The sequence below is a fragment of the Gopherus flavomarginatus genome, chromosome 6 (assembly GCF_025201925.1).
Source record: "Gopherus flavomarginatus isolate rGopFla2 chromosome 6, rGopFla2.mat.asm, whole genome shotgun sequence".
Classification (NCBI taxonomy): domain Eukaryota; kingdom Metazoa; phylum Chordata; order Testudines; family Testudinidae; genus Gopherus; species Gopherus flavomarginatus.
In genome coordinates this window covers 52,156,511-52,172,757 of record NC_066622.1, presented here as the reverse complement: position 1 = coordinate 52,172,757, position 16,247 = coordinate 52,156,511, and the positions used below count along the sequence as shown (strand labels likewise).

Sequence of the window (16,247 nt, the reverse complement as noted above, 5' to 3'; positions counted from 1 at the left end):
GGCATTTTTCTCCAGCCCTCAGAACATTTGGTGGCTCTTTGCTGCCCTAGCTCCAATTTCACAACATCTTTTTCAAATGAGGACACCAGAACTGGAGGCAGTATAAAGGTTGTATATAGGTAAAATTAAATAGGTTGCAGAGGAGTTTTTTTTAATTTCGGCTTTTGTTGCTAAAAATTTTGTCTCTCTGCGGTGAGAAAAAACACTCCCGAATGCCAAAATTTGAGCAATGAAAAGCGGCAGTGTGAACAGCGCTTCATAGGTGGAGCTGTGCTCCCGGTGACGAAGCTCCTGCCCCTCATTGGAGGTAGTTTGGCTTTGTTGCCGGGGAAGCTCTCTCCCAGCGATAAGGACGGCCACACAGCGCACCTTACAATGGCATGGTTAGAGTGGCACAGCTGCACCGTGGTAAGGTGCGCGGTGTAGACACAGCCTCAGAGCTGGGGAAAGCCGACAGGCGCTGAGGAGCACAGGGTTCAGACAGAGACATCCGTTAGGAGAGGAACTATTCACAGGGATTCTCTATAGCCTAGTAAGGTGGAGAGGATGGAAGATGATAATGTACAGGTAGGTTCTGATGAGAAACAGTGAAATGAAAGAGTCTCCCTCAATTACATCATGTAATAGCAGACAGCTAAAATGGGACACATTTTAGAAGTGCTTAAATACAAACGCTAAACGTCTAAGTACTAAGACTGGTGAATTTGAGTGCCTGGTATTGAGTGACGATATTGATAGAACAGGCATCACAGAAACCCTTGCACCCCCTCCTGCACCCACATGGGGAGACTGACCTGTGTGCATGGAGCAGCTGGCATTGCTGCCCCCCACTCCTCCCTGGAACGCTGCTCATCTGGGCACCCCTAGGGGCTGTGGGATGTGGGGGCAAGAAGTGAGATCATCCGAGCTCCCTGCATCCAGGTCACTTTCCTCAGCCGGGCTGCATAGCGGGAGGGCAGAGAGCAGCAGCTTCTGATGCTCCTCTCACAGCACAGCCCAAGTGGGAAAAGTGACCAGGACGCATGGAGCACATACGGTTGCTCCTTACTCCCCTCAAACCTCTATGGACCCATGGAGGAGCATTGGGGCAGGGGAGAGCAGTGAGCACCTTTGCACTGCCACACGGTGCCCTTTGACCCCTGGAGCCCTGGGCGGCTATCGGGGGGCATCACCCCTAAGGCCGGCCAGGCTCCCCAGAACGAGCAGCAGAAAACACAGAGACTGGCCACACACTGAGGAGTGGTAGCCTGGGCGGCTCGTAATGGAGGCTCAGGGGGGAGGGGTGTCATAACATTTTTTCCCAGATTTGGACCTTAGCGTCCAAAATATGGGTGTTAGCATGAAAACCTCCAAGCTTAGTTACCAGCTTGGACCTGGTAAAGCTGCCACCAGCCAGGGATTTATACAGTGCCTGGCTCACTGTGGTCTCCCCAAAACCTTCCCTGGGGGACCCCCAGACTCAGATGCCTTGAGTCTCACAACAAAGGGGAATAAACCATTTCCCTTCCCCCTCCTCCCCTCCACGTGTTCCCTCCCTGGGTTCCTGGAGAGATATACAGAAGCAAGCTCCGTGAATCTAAACAGAGGGACTCCCCCCTCCCTGTTTCCAGTCCTGGAAATAGAAGTACCAAGATAGCTAATCTCTCTTCCCCCTTACCCAGAGGGTATGCAAAGTCAGGCTAGTAAATCTAACACAACGAGATTTTCCCCCTGACTTCTTCCTCCCACCAATTCCCTGGTGAGCTGCAGACTCAATTCCCTGGAGTCCCCACTAAAGAAAAAATCCAACAGGTCTTAAAAAGAAAGCTTTATATAAAAAGAAAGAAAAGGACATAAAAATGGTCTCTCTGTATTAAGGTGACAAATACAGGGTTATTTGCTTAAAAGAAAAAAATGAATAAACTGCCTTATCCAAAAAGAATACAATTTAAACATTCCAGCAACTACACACATGTAAATACAAAAAAAAACAATATAAACTTATTGTCTTATTATCTTTGTACTTATAACTTGGAAACAGAAGATTAGAAAGGCAGGAGATAGAAAAATCACTCTCATAGACGAGATGCCACAGACACAAGACAAAGAACAAAGAACTCACACACAAACTTCCCTCCACCCAGATTTGAAAAAGTCTTGTTTCCTGATTGGTCCTCTGGTCAGGTGTTTTAGGTTACTGGTGTTACCCCTTTATAGGTAAAAGAACATTAACCCTTAGCTATCTGTTTATGACAAGGGGGCTCAGCCTCCCCAAACCTTGCACTGCCAAGGGGACAGTGGGGCCCATGATCAGGGGCCCTGGCCAAGTTAGGTCCCCCTGGAAAAGTCTCCCCTATGTCAGCCCCAGGGCTGGAGGAGCTCCCACTCCCTGCTACAGCCCGGGGGCTGCAGCAGGGGCACAGAGCTTCTCTGGTCTCAGGGCCACAGCGGGGCAGGGGTAAAGGAGTGATAGGGTGGGGCTGGTGGGGGAAGGGGTGGAACAGAAGTGACAGTGGATGGGGCCATGGGTGGAAGGGGGTAGAGCCACAGACAGAAGGTAGGGGCATGGTTCTGGTGCTGGGGCCCCCACACTTGTTCTCCCTTTCCCGGGGGTTTGGCATCACTAGCCCCGGCTTAGCGAGTAGGGTTCAGTGGTCCCCATAATGTGGGGTGTGACTCCTAGGGGGACACAGAGGAACATTCATGGGGGCACCTCAGGACCTGAGCCAGCCCACATAGAGGGCAGGGAGGGAGCACCACTCTGCCATAGCTCTTCCCCAACCCCACCCTCAGCCTGAGACTCTGGCTCCCAGCCCGGCGTCGACCCCTTTACCCCTGTCCGCACCCCTCTCCCCAGCAAGCAACAGCCCCACTCCTCCCAGCCCCGGTTCTTGACCGTGGCTTCCGAGGGGCCACAGCCATGGCTAAGAGGGCACAATGTGAAATTTTGGGGACCACTGGTTTAGGGTGACGTCCTCAATCACTTCTCTGCAGTCCAATAAAAGCTATTCCTCACTCACCTACCCCTCCATCAGGACGGACTAGGTATGTTCTGCTGCCCTTCACTCATACAGGAAGGAGAATAACATTTCATTCCACTCAACCCTACAGTGATTTGTAACCCAAGACCATCTCAAACTGGTCATTTTGGGGAAGCGGCCCCATCATGCTGCATAGCTAGGCAGAGTAGGTGTGTCTATGCAAACACGGTCTGTTCCTGAAGTCTTTCCCCAGCTCCTCACTAGGTGAGAGAGGGGAGCTCATTCAGACCCTGCTTACGCCTAGTATTTAAAAACTCCTTAGTGTCCCTATCTCTGCCGGCCTTAGATTTCTCCTCCTGTCCGTTTTTTGACAGCTCAGATGAGGTGACCGGGTGGTTAAGGTGATGGACTGCTACCCCATTATGCTCTGCCTGCATGGGTTCAAATCCCATTCTCATCAGAGGCATTTAGTCTTCACCCTCCTTTATAGACAACCATCTCCCCCTTTGGTACAATAACAGATCAAACAATGTTGCTTGTGTTACCCAAAATTGGGTCAGTTAGTAAGCTTAGAGAGGACTAATAATGCCCCTCCCCCCCAGAGTTTGGCAGAAAGCAGCACATTTATTAGTTTGATAGCTAAGCTCAAAAGAAGGGATGGGGGAGGGTGTCACACTCATACTCACGCTCCCAGGACAGGCCTGGCAGTGGAGATGTCAGGATCCTTTAAGGTAAGTGTCCCACAGCGCAGCGATGGACGGTGCGATGAAGATCAGTCTCCCTGAGGTGCAATAGAATGTAACACAGCGAACCACTGGCCAGATGGGCCGGGTGAAGGGCATTCACTGGAGGTACAAAGGAGAGTGGGAAAGCCACTTCACAGGCATTCAAAGAAGGAAAGGACACAAGCTGGGGGAGTTTAACAGACCTTTTGAGCATACAGGTTATACAGAGCATACAGATCACTGCTGCTCCTACAACATGATAAGTTCTCAAGCAGCATGTTTCTTACTTTGCCCATCTGTCAATTTTGATGATTATTGATGGAAATATTTTGCCATTGGGTTGTGTGTTTACACAGAAATTGACATTTACCAACAAATACGCAATTCTTCCAAGCCTGCCTAGTCTGCAGTTGATGGGTTCAGAGGGACACATTCACTCTTCCAGGTCCCCATTCCAGGCCTGTGCTCTCCAGGTTGTCAACTTCCCGCACTGCTGGGATCCTTCCCTCATCTCCCCCCAAACCACTGCCCCACCCCCACTTCTGGGGTCCCCTCCCTACACTGTCTAACTCCACTGCTGGCAGGATCCCTTCCTGTTCCTTTCATTTCCTGCCTCCACTCTGGGCAAAAGCTCTGCACTCTTCCCACACCAGAAGTTGAACCCAGGCCACCTGGGTGAAAACCAGGAATCCTGACCACTAGCCCATATGGGACTATTGTTGCATCTGACGAAGTGGGTATTCACCCACGACAGCTCATGCTCCAATACGTCTGTTAGTCTAGAAGGTGCCACCGGATTCTTGGCTGCTATTATTACTACAACTCAGGCCTTGGCTACACTGGAGAGTTACAGTGCAGGTGGTGGCTTTACAGCGCTGTAACTTACTCCCCGTCCACACTGGCAAGGCACATACAGCGCTGTATCTCCCTGGCTACAGTGCTGCATGTGCTCCACCTCAACGAGAGGAATAAAGAGAACAGAGCTGGTGATGCAGCGCTGGGGTGCCAGTGTAAACAGTGATTAATCTTACTACGCTGCCACTGACCTCCGGAACCTTCCCATAATGCTTTTAAGTAGAGATAACGCTCTTTGTTTTGGTGTGATGCCTCTGTTTGCTTTGTTGTGAGCTCAAGGCTCCCGAAGCTGCTTATCTAAAAACCAAACACAGTTACTGTTTGCAGTGAATGAGCAGAGGCAGGGGGATCCCTTTGGAACACCCACAGCTGGTGTTTGCTTGAGGAGAGAAGCAGCCGGGTGGGCACGGGGGGGGGGTCTGTTTTGGATCAGCGGCTTATCTGGTCTGTGAGGAAAAAAACAAAGGCGGCTATTTGCATTTAGTGAATGAGAGAGGGGTGGGGGAGGAGGCTTGAACTTGCCAGGCAGGGAGCTGACACAGTGTCAGCTCCAAAAATCCACTCGCTCTGTCTCCCCCACGCTCCGTGTCACACTCCACCCCACCCTCCTCTTTTGAAAAGCACATTGCAGCCGCTTGAATGCTGGGATAGCTGCCAATAAAGCACCACTCCCAACAGCGCTGCAAATGTGGCCATGACACAGTGCTGGTAGCTGTCAGTGTGTCCACACTGCAGCGCTTTCCCTAAACAGCTGTAGGAAGACAGCTTTAACTCCCAGCGCTGTACAGCTGTAAGTGTAGCCAAACCCTCTCTAAGCCGACCCCTTATGAGAACAGCAGGGACTAGCATGACTAGATGTCCCGATTTTTGGGTCTTTTTCTTATATAGGTGCCTATTAACCCCACCCCCATCCCAATTTTTCACATTTGCTGTCGGATCACCCTAGCAGGGGTTGCACACAGGGCTGCATTAACCTTCAGGTGCTGAGGTTTCCCTCTCTCCATTCCCAGAGCCTGTGATCAGGAAACAGACATCAGGGCTCCCAGGTGCTGCACAGACCATGACTGAGATCAGACCCCATATTATGCAAGGTGCTGTACAAACCCTGGCCAACACTGAGACACCCAGGAGGTTCCCCTCAATTTCCCTGAGCCTCTGCTGCCCAACTTCTTCTGAATCCCTCTGGCTCACCCCCCCCCCACAAAAAACCCACCTTTCCAAACAGTCCTTCTTTCCTTGCCCCCTGATTCTGGTTTCACACCCTGGGACCATCTCCTCTCTTTGTCTCTCCCCCTCCAGGTGAAGCAGAGATGGAGGCAACTTCAGCCACTGGAGTCAGCCTCAGCGAGCACTGCAGCCGGCCCCGGGGGTGGGGGGGTGTTTGCAGACACAGGAAGGGAGCAGGGGGTGCTGGGAAGAAGGCGGCAGGAGAACAAAGCTCAGAGACCCAACATGGGGAAATTCCAGGGGGCGGGGCTCTGACACATCCCAGGTCCGGGCAGCTCCTGGGGGCGGGGCTCTGGCTCAGCTCAGGGGCGGGGCAGCTCCTGGGGGCGGGGCTCCAGCACAGAGCGGGGGCGGAGCAGCTCCTGGGGGCGGGGCTCTGGCTCAGCTCAGGGGCGGGGCAGCTCCTGGGGGCGGGGCTCTGGCTCGGCTCAGGGGCGGGGCAGCTCCTGCGGGCGGGGCTCTGGCTCGGCTCAGGGGCGGGGCAGCTCCTGGGGGCGGGGCTCTGGCTCGGCTCAGGGGCGGGGCAGCTCCTGCGGGCGGGCTCTGGCTCAGCTCAGGGGCGGGGCAGCTCCTGCGGGTGGGGCTCTGGCTCAGCTCAGGGGCGGGGCAGCTCCTTCGGGCGGGGCTCTGGCTCAGCTCAGGGGCGGGGCAGCTCCTGGGGGCGGGACTCTGGCACAGCCCGGGGTGGGGCAGCTCCTGGGGGCGGGGCTCTGGCACAGCCCGGGGGCGGGGCAGCTCCTGGGGGCGGGGCTATGGCACAGCCCGGGGGCAGGGCAGCTCCTGGGGGCGGGGCTATGGCACAGCCCGGGGGCAGGGCAGCTCCTGGGGGCGGGGCTCTGGCTCAGCTCAGGGGCGGGGCAGCTTCTGGGGGCGGGGCTCTGGCACATTGTGACGGGGCTCGGGCTGAGCAGCCGCTCCCTGCTTCTCCACGTGCTGCCAGCAGCGCTGGAGCTGCCCGAGCGGGAGCGGAGCCGCTGTTCTCAGCTGCAGCCAGGATCTGCCCCCGGCGCCGCTGGGATCCAGGTGAGGACAGAGACTGGGGCCCGGGGGTTGCCCTTGGTGTGGCTGGCGGGGGCGGGAGGGGAGAAGCCGGAGCTGCAGGCGGGGGAAGGGCGGTGGGACATTGTGACCCGGAGCCCCCGGGGAATGAGAGGCGCTGGGGGGCAGGAAAGTGACTCTGCCCCAGGGAGCCTGGGAGAAGCCTTGGAGGCGCCTCGGCCCCAGTGGAGCTGCAGGAGGATCCGCCCGCCCGCCCCGCTGGGATGGGGGGCCGGGGCCCGGCCGTCGTGTGGGGGGGAGGGGCGGACCCCGGGCCCGGCGGGGGGGGGCGGTGTATTAAATCACTCCCCATAGCAATGTGCTACTCCCGGGCACTGCGCATGCCCAGTAACAGCCGCTGAAGCCGCTGCCCTTCCCCCTGCCCGGACCAGCCGTAACGTTCTGCCGGGCGCTGGGGGCGGGGCTGGAGCGGGGCGGGGGAGTAACAGGGAGCGTGGGGGGGGCGGGCGCAGAGCAGGAAATTGATGGGCGGGGGGGGTCAGGCAGTTGGAGGCAGGGTTCGTGGGGGGCTAAAGGGCACAATCCGGGCTGGGGGGAGGAGCAGGAGTTGAGCTCAGGGGGAGGCTCTGGCAGAGCCCCCCCCTTTGGTGTGAGGGCGGAGGTGTCGGGGGAGGGAGGAGAAGCCGGAGTTGCAGGGGGGGGAGGTCACTGGGGTGGGGGGGGTAGATCTGTCTCTGTGCAGCCAGGACATTCCCGGGGTGGGAGGGAGGTGAGTTAACTGGATCCTGTCCCTGTTTTTGCCACTTCCTCCCACACACACATTCTCTCAAGATTTCCCCTTTTCTCTCTCATTATCACACGTGGCTATAAAATCCAGGGAGATTCTCCTCCTCCCGCCCCAATGATCAGCTCTCTAATTGCCTCTGATTTTCCCTTTTCTCTCCATACTTCTCAAATGTCAATTTAAAATCTCTCCGATGGGGGGTGGATTTTCCCACCCATTTTATCTGCAGCGATTTGTCCTTGTTTGGGTGGGAAATTGTTGCCCTGGGTCATTCCCCAGAACATGGCTCCCAGTGGAGTGGGATGGGATGAGGTTCCCGTTCTCTGCCAGGGCAGGGAAGGGAAGGGAGGAGCACATCCCCCATGGAGACTGCCCAGATCCCATTTCCCAATCCCCCTGCGGCCCCCTTCCATTGTCCAGGGAGCCTTCCAGCTCCCCCCTGCCCTTAAATCAGCTCCTCAAAGGGCTCTGAGCTGCTCACGTGAATGGTTGCCCCGTGGCCGGGGGGGGACCATCACATTCTGTTTATGTATTGGACAGTCATATAAAATCCAGTCCAACAGTCCCCCTTTTCCACTAGTTATTTAATAGCAACATCAAATCCCCTACGATCTTGGTGGTTTTCTCTCATGTTATCAAATGTCGTTTGTGACAGGGTTCTCTCTGCGTGTCTCAAAGATTGATATAAAATACCTCAAACATTTGCCCCACTTCTCTCTAGTTGTTTTATTTCTAATTGAATATGATGGGTTGTTTCCCACTGTGCTAAGATGCAGCCTCCTCTGAGGTGGATCCATGGTGGCCATTATTTGCTAGTGACAGCCCGTGGACCTTTCTTGCCCTCCAGGCCTTCCATTCTCCTGTTAAAGAAGCACTCCCCAGGCTCCCTCTGCCTGTGTGACTGGCCAGCAGGAGGTGTGAACTTTCTAGCCACTTCTCACACTCTGTGAGGTAACACTTGCAGGGGCAGGGAAGGTGTCTGTGTGGGGAGATTGCAGCTGAAGGGGCATTGTGGTAGGGGGAGGCCTCTGGGTGGCTGGGCAGGGGGTACCCTAGTCAGGTTGGTGGGTTGTGGAGGTTTGGGGTTTTCGGGGGTGGTGGTTCTGATGTGCCCATCCCTGAGGCTATGGGTCCTGGAGGTGGGTATCGCTGGGGGCTTGGTGGCTGCAGAACAGTGGGGGTGGGTGTCTCTTGGGGAGGAAGGACAGAGGGTTAGAGGGAGCCTGGTTCTGTGCCAGGGGCTCTGTCTGTGCTTCCCCCGCTGGTTCCTGGTTTTGTTGCCATGCCCAGTGCACAGAGCTGGGGGAGGGGATCCCTGGCACTAGGTGAGGGCATGCCAGGGAAGCAGAGTGATGGGTCGCACTGTAAAGCATCAGGGGGTCACACTGGACAGAGGAGGGGGTCCCAGGCAAATGTCAGGGTAGATCGTTCTGGAGGGTGGGGAAGTTCCTAGGCAGGCAGTGAGGGACTGAGTTCCCAGTGGAGGGGGGGGTCCCTTGAGGAGGTCCCTGGCTGCTGGGGGCTCTTGGTGGGGGGAACCCTTTGGGATTCCCAACCTGGCAATCATGGTGTGGTGGGGGTTCTCTGGCCGGTGGGGCTTTGAGGGGTATCTGGGGTCCCTGGTCAGGGACTCTGGGGGCTGCGTCCCAGGGAATATCTGATGGGATCCTGGCTGGGGGGTGTCTGGGGCCCCTGGCTGGGGGGTCTGGGCTCTGGGTACTAGGGGGTGTCTGGAGGCTGCTGCTAACCATGATCCTTCTCTCTGGTCAACTTGTGCCAGAGTCCTGGCTCCTAGTCACCAGGTCACCAAGTCCATTCCCCAGTCACGTGCCCTGTCACTGTGATAACTTTCTGTTCACTTAGCAAACACTGTTAGTGTGAAATCACAGAATTTACTTTTCTCCTCTTTTGAAAACTGCAGGAACTTTCGGTTCCGTTTGGAAAATTTTTGCCCCCAGTCCTTGTCCTAGATCTGCGGGGGTGAGGGAGGTGGGAAGGGAGTCAGCACTGCCACACGATGGTCTTTTCCACAGCGTTCTGAACTCATTCTTTCTGAAATCCGGTGTCATTGAGACCGTTGTTAATCCAGAGTCACTGTATGGAAAGACAAGGAGTGATTCCAGATGGACAGTGGGTCAAATGAGATCAGCCATTCACCCTGTGAGGAGGGGCTCCCATTAGCTGCTCTCCCCAGAGAGCTAAAGGAGGGAAGCTGCTCAAACACTCTGTCCCTCTCTGCTCAGGATATTGGGGTTCAGCTTCCTGGGTCAGATGCTGCAGCCTCCATTGTGATCTGGGAGACCAGGCTTGGCAGCTGCTGCTCCCCCAGTGGGGGTCTGTGCTGGGAAGTGACCTTAATTAAAGCTTCTTCTCTGCCCGGCCCAGGGGATGACTTTCTGCAGCTGGTCCTAGCCCCCTAGGGCAGTCCTGGGCCCTGTTACTACTAAATTCTGAGCCAGAGTCTCCAGGTAACTGAAAGACCTCAGGGAATGTCCTAGGGTCTGGCAAGAAAGTGACCTGCACAAACAACACCACCTCATTTCTCCTCCCATTAGCGGTTGCCAGGAGGAAATCCAGCCATGGGAGAGCAAAGCCCCCAGGAATGGGACTGTCCCAGCCAGAGGGGCAGGGAGAGAGGACAGGGGAAGGAGAGACTGAAAGGGGCAGTGGGAGAAATGAATGTGGGGGAGAGATTTCCAGCTCTCTAGTCCACCCAGACACATGTATTGCTGCATCCTGGGGCAGAACCACTTTCTAGTGAACAAAACAAGGATCAGACAGAGCAAAAGCCAATTCCTGACCCCATATTCCCCCTGCTGGGGTGTGGCTGCCGTGTGGTCAGTGTCTGAGGGAATCCCCCACAGTGACTCCTTTGGTTCTGCTCTTTTCTAGCCTTGTGTTCAGAGAAGGGGTGAGGGGAGAGAGAAGGGAGGTTAAAAATGTGTCTGTGGACTTAGCCTGGCAGGAGGGGCCAGGTCTAAATTGTAATAAACAGATTGAGCATTTCCCAGCATGACAGAATCTAGGGTGTCTGTCTGCAGGGAAAGGGCCTGGGGGAATTGTGACGTGAAATTAACTAAAACCGGTTCTGAAACACCCACAACTGCCCTTCTCCCCCAGACAGGCTGCAGAATGTTTTGCTCCAGCTCATCTCAGCCTGGCGTGGGACAGGGAAGAGAAATGGCTGCAGTGGAGTCAGTCCAGGTAGAGATTATCGGGGGGTTGCTGGTGGGTTCCTGCTGGAGGAAAGGGAGAGCAAATACACCAGAGGTGGGAAGGTTTGCAGAGTCTGGTTTGGAGGTTGGAGCGGGGCAGGAAATTCACAGCGTGGGGAAAGGAGGAGGCCAGGGTGTGGCAGACCTGCTGGGAGTTATTTACTAAGTGGCCTAGATTCTAGGAACAGACCCAGGAGGTTTGGAGGTGGAAATGCCCTAATTTGTGAAGAGAGAAAATAACCCACCTACATGGAGCTAGTCAAACTGACCAGACTCCTAGTGCTGGAGCCTGACCTCATTAACCATCAGCTGCTGTGAGATATAAAGGGGACACCCATGAGTCAGGCTTATTGGAGCTGCCTCTCCCTTCATATCCCGCTCCTCACAATGAGGAGGGTGTTGGGCATCCTACCAGCGAGCTCTCCCTGGACTCTGCTAAGGGCTCCATCTCCTGTATCAGTCAGTGGCTAGTAGGGGGGTGATGGATATGCTGGGAGAGATAAGGGGCTCTCTCTTCATCCCCTCACCCTGGCATTTGCTGGATACTCTGAGCCAGGTCGAGGTGGGACTCTCCTGACTATGATCCACCCAGAGCTTCCATTTGATTCACTCTTCTCTGCCACAAATAGTGGGGCTGTGAGTGGGGCAGCAAGTCCTTAGTGTTGGACTCTTACTCTTTCAGGGGCCGGTGACCTTCAAGGAGATGGCTATGTATTTCACCAGGGAAGAGTGGGCTCTGCTGGACCCCACTCAGAGAGCCCTCTACTGGGATGTCATGCAGGAGAACTATGAGACTGTGACCTCGCTGGGTAAGGGTTCCTGTCCCTTCTGTTCTTGGAAGGGGAAATGAAGAGTGAAGGTTCACGCCACCCCCACAATGCCATCTGTACCCTGTCCTGTTTCAGCATCACCCCAATAGGCCAGTGACACACATAATACCAGAGACCCTCCTCTGCTGCAGAACACTTTGGGAACAGAGCACAGGAGCCGTATTGCACAGTGTCAAATATCTCCTGTTTGCTCAAGTGAAACTGGGGGTTAGGTCTGGCATAACTGTCCCATACCCCTAATCATTTTTGTTGCCCTTTTCTGAACCTTTTCCAATTCCAATATTTCTATTTTTGAGATGGGGTGACATGTGCATGCAGTATTCAAGATGTGAGTGTATCATGGATTTATTTGCTGTTTTTACAAATATGATCTATGAGATATTCTGTCATATCTATCACTTTCTTAATTATTTCCTACATTGTTCACTTTTTTTCACTGCTGCTGCACATTGAGTGGATGTTTTCAGAGAACTATCCACAGTGACTCCAAGATCCTTCTCTTGAGTGGAAACAACTAATTTAGACCCCATCATTTTGTATGTATAGTTGGGATTGTGTTTTCCAATGGGCTGCACTATGTGCTATCCTGTCATCTAGTACTGCTGAGATCCTGGATTCAGTAATATCCCTGCCCTTCCTGTTCCCTTTCTCCACCGAACCCCGCCAGCCCATGCTTCCTGTTCCCAGCTTCCCCAGGATTCTCGCACTGTCTCTGAACCTCTCTGTCAGCAAGAAGCAGTGCCAGGGACACTTGCCCTCTGTCTGGAGTCTTCGATTTCTGGGACATGGATTTACTTTCTCTGTGTTGTAAGAGGCTCTGTCATAATGAGTGTCTGTGACGTTACCCAGAGTACAATCTGGACTGTTAAATAGCTGTCCCCTCAGTCCTCCAGCATGGGGTGCCTTTTCCACTGTTTTCCCGCGAGAACAGCCCCTCTTGGCCAATTAACACACAGTCTCCAGCATGTAACTCGCTCCCAGCTACACAGTATTGAGTGCTGCTAGACAGCCACTCATGAATTACACCTCAGGAGAAAACCAGCAAATTCTCAAGTGCCCAACTTTCCCCCAGAAATGTGCATCTTGCACTGTCCAGCACGCTACTGAACGACCCAAGCTCATATGAAGTCTGTCATTTCATCAGCGGAAAATGACATGCACCAGCTTGTTATCCCAAACAGAGTTTCCAACACACTTCAATCCACACATACTGGTTAGATGAACAATAAACCAAGATTGTTAACTACCAAAAACTAAAACTAGGCCCAGTCCATGAAAGGGGCACTCCCAGGAGAGACTGTATAAAGGCTGGAACATGAAACACCTTTGTACACCTGAGACAGCTGCCTTGGGGACAATGACAGGGAGAATCCCCCAAAGTGACTCCTTTGTTTCTGCTCTTCTCTGGCCTCCGATTGTTCCTTCCAACGTGGAGTACTTTGCACTTGTCTCTACTGAATTTGATCCTATTTACTTCAGATCATTTCTCCCGTTTGTCCAGATCATTTTGAATTTTAATCCAATCCTCCAAAGCACTTACAACCCCTCCCAGCTTGGTGTTGTCTGCAAACTTGATACGTGTAAGAGAGAGACTGTTACTGGGAGGGTTTCCCCATGTGTCAGAGGGTTACACCCTGGTGGGAGGGGGCTAGGCCTGTACTGGAATAAGGTCACTCTGTGCTTCACAGTGTGCTAGAAACTAGAATGTGCATTAGCAAGGGAAAAGCTGGGGGGAATCGGCTTGTGGAATGGACAAAAGCCTAGTCTGAATTCTCACACCTTGCCCTTTTCACCCCGGCAGGCCAGAGAATAACATCCATGTTTCGCTGCAGATCATCTCGTCCTCCCAGGGGCAAGGAAATGGCTGCAATGGAGCTGGCTCAGGTAAGAGATTATCAGGGTGGCGGGCTCTGCTTGGAGGTTGAGGAGCAGTAAATGCATAAGAGGGTGGGAATTGCTAGAGGTGGTGGGAAGCAGGAAATATCTCGGGTGGAGAAAGGGAGGGGACAGCATGTGACAAACCTGCTGAGACTTGTGTAGTGTAGGGCGTGATGGGTTGTCACCCCCAGGAGGCAGTTTGTGGAGCTTCTGGGAACTGCTATGTCCTCTAATCCTCACGCTGGGCTGGCCCTTCTCACACTGCTTTGCTGGAGATTTCGCCAGCCTCTCCAGGGCCTGTTATCACCCAACACAACAGCAGGTGGTGCCATGCAGCCAACTAAGCTACCTGAGTGCGTTACCTAAGCCACTCAAGGACAGATAGAAGACAAGAGCCAATTTCCCACTCCCCAACCTTGCACACTTGCTGTAGTATAAATCCAGAATGATACCATCTTATAGTGCACAGGGATCTCTATAATGCAAGCTCATTAATGTAGTTCCCCTTCCCCTCGATATGGGACAGATGTGCACAACAAGCTGAGATTTTCCCCAGACACTTCACTCAAAATACGCTGGTTAAGATAAAGCATCAAACAAGTTTATTAACTGCAGAAAGATAGATTAAGTGATTATAAGTGATAACAAACAGATCAAAGCAGATTATTTAGCAAATAACCAAAACTCAGACTAAGCCTAACATACTAGATGGATAGAATTTGAATTAGCAATTTCTCACCCTGACTGATGGTACAAGCAGTCCCCCAAGTTTCCATACACAAGCTAGAAATCTCTTGATCCTGGGAGCAGCACTTCCCCCACATCCGTTTTTGTTTCTCAGGTGTTTCCAGAAGTTCTCTTGTGTGGAGAATGAGGCCAAGAGATGATGTCACACCCCACCTTATGTAGCTTTTCCATATGGTGGGAACCTTTTGTTCCAAACTCAGTTCCTAGTCCAGTTTGTGGAAAAATACAGGTACTAAATGGAGTTTAGTGTCATGTGGTCTGGTCACAGGCCCTGCTGAGTCATAGTTGCCATGACTCATAGGCTGGCTGAAACATTCACAGGAAGGCTAAGCTCTTCCACAGTCCATTGTCTTTGTTGAGCCATCAGCACTGTCTGGCTTCTTCATTGTTGTACCTGAAAGGCTCATTGTGGGTGTTACCCAGAGTAAGCACATTTGAAATACAGATACAGGGTCAATATCCATAACTTCAGATACAAACATGATATGTGCACACAAATAGGATAATCATATTCAGCAAATCAGAACTTTTCCAGTGACACCACACATGATGCATGTTCTACAAAATAGATCATAATTATGTCCTAATCATATTATAATCATACCACTATGATGAATATGGGGGTGTAGTGTCAGATAGGTCCTAATTTCAAGGCACAGGAGTTGGGAATGGAACTTCCCCTCTTTGTGGAACAGGAAATAACCCTCCAGCCAGGGCTGGGACAACTTCCCAGACTCTCAGTGATGGAGCCTGAATCTACTGACATTTCATTAATTACCACCAACCCCAATCTTTGTGGCAACTGTAAACTTTATCAGTGATGATTTTGTACTCTCTTCTAAGTCATGGATAAGAATGTTAAATAGCACAGGGCCAAGAACCAATCCCTGCAGGAACCTGCTAGAAAGAAATCCACTCGATCATGGTTCCCCATTTACTATCAGAGTTTTTAATCTATTTAATGTATGCCGTGTTTATTTTGTATCATTCTAGTTTTTTTTAGTAAAAATATTGTGCTAATCAAGTCATGTCCCTTACGGAAGTTTAGGTATATTACATCAATACTATTAGCTGCAACCAAACTTTGATCTCATCCAATAAGGATATCCCGTTAGTTTGATAGGCTCTATTTTCTCTAAACCTTTGTTAATGGGCACTACAATTCTGACCTTCTAACTTCTATTCTTTATGATTGACTTCCCCTTTCTTCCATATATTTTATTTGGAGAGTGCTTGGATTCCTACCAGGGAGCCACTATCAGGGTCCAGAGACAGCCCCATCTCCTATATTAAGCTCTGGCTAGTAGCTATGTGATAAATGTGAAGACCCTGCTTCTGTCTGTCAGATGGGAGACACAAAGGTTCTCTCTTTCTACCCTCTGATGCCTCCTGGCTGCTGTAAGCAAGGTGGGGTGGGACTCTGTTAACATGTGCCTCCCGGAGCTTCCATTTCCCTGGTGCTGCTGTGCCGTGAATAGTGGGGTTGTGAGTGGGTCAGCAGGTACTGAGTATTGGACTCCTGCTCTTTCAGGGGCCGGTGACCTTCGAGGAGGTGGCTGTGTATTTCTCCAGGGAAGAGGGGACTCTGCTGGACCCCACTCAGAGAGCCCTCTACAGAGATGTCACGCAGGGGAACTATGAGACGATGGTCTTGCTGGGTAAGGATTCCTGTCCCTTCTGTTCTTGGAAGGGGAAATGAAGAGTGAAGGTTCATACCACCCCCACAATGCCATCTGTACCCTGTCCTGTTTCAGCATCACCCCAATAGGCCAGTAACATACATACTACCAGAGACCCTCCTCTGCTGCAGAACACTTTGGGAACAGAGCACAGGAGCAGCATCACACAATGTCAAATATCTCCTCTTTACTCAAGTAAAACTGGGGTTAGGTCCAGCATAATGAACAGAAGCTTCCTACCCCCAGCCTTCTCTCAAACCCTGAGCCTTCTCTACCCAAACCAGAATGTGCTTGGGGTGTAACAAGCAGGCGGCTGGAGTCAGAGCTGCCAGTCCAGGGTTACTTATA

General features: G+C 52.6%; 1 protein-coding gene across 1 annotated transcript; it reads left to right on the top strand.

The window, feature by feature from the left end:
• Positions 1 to 10,702: 10,702 nt before the first annotated feature.
• Positions 10,703 to 16,225, top strand: LOC127053662 (zinc finger protein 75A-like). Its single transcript, XM_050958750.1, has 4 exons — positions 10,703 to 10,754; positions 11,448 to 11,574; positions 13,397 to 13,479; positions 15,752 to 16,225. Exons 1-4 carry the CDS (start codon positions 10,731 to 10,733, stop codon positions 15,917 to 15,919), a joined length of 402 nt encoding a protein of 133 aa, XP_050814707.1. The 5' UTR covers positions 10,703 to 10,730; the 3' UTR covers positions 15,920 to 16,225.
• The last annotated feature ends 22 nt before the right edge of the window (positions 16,226 to 16,247 follow it).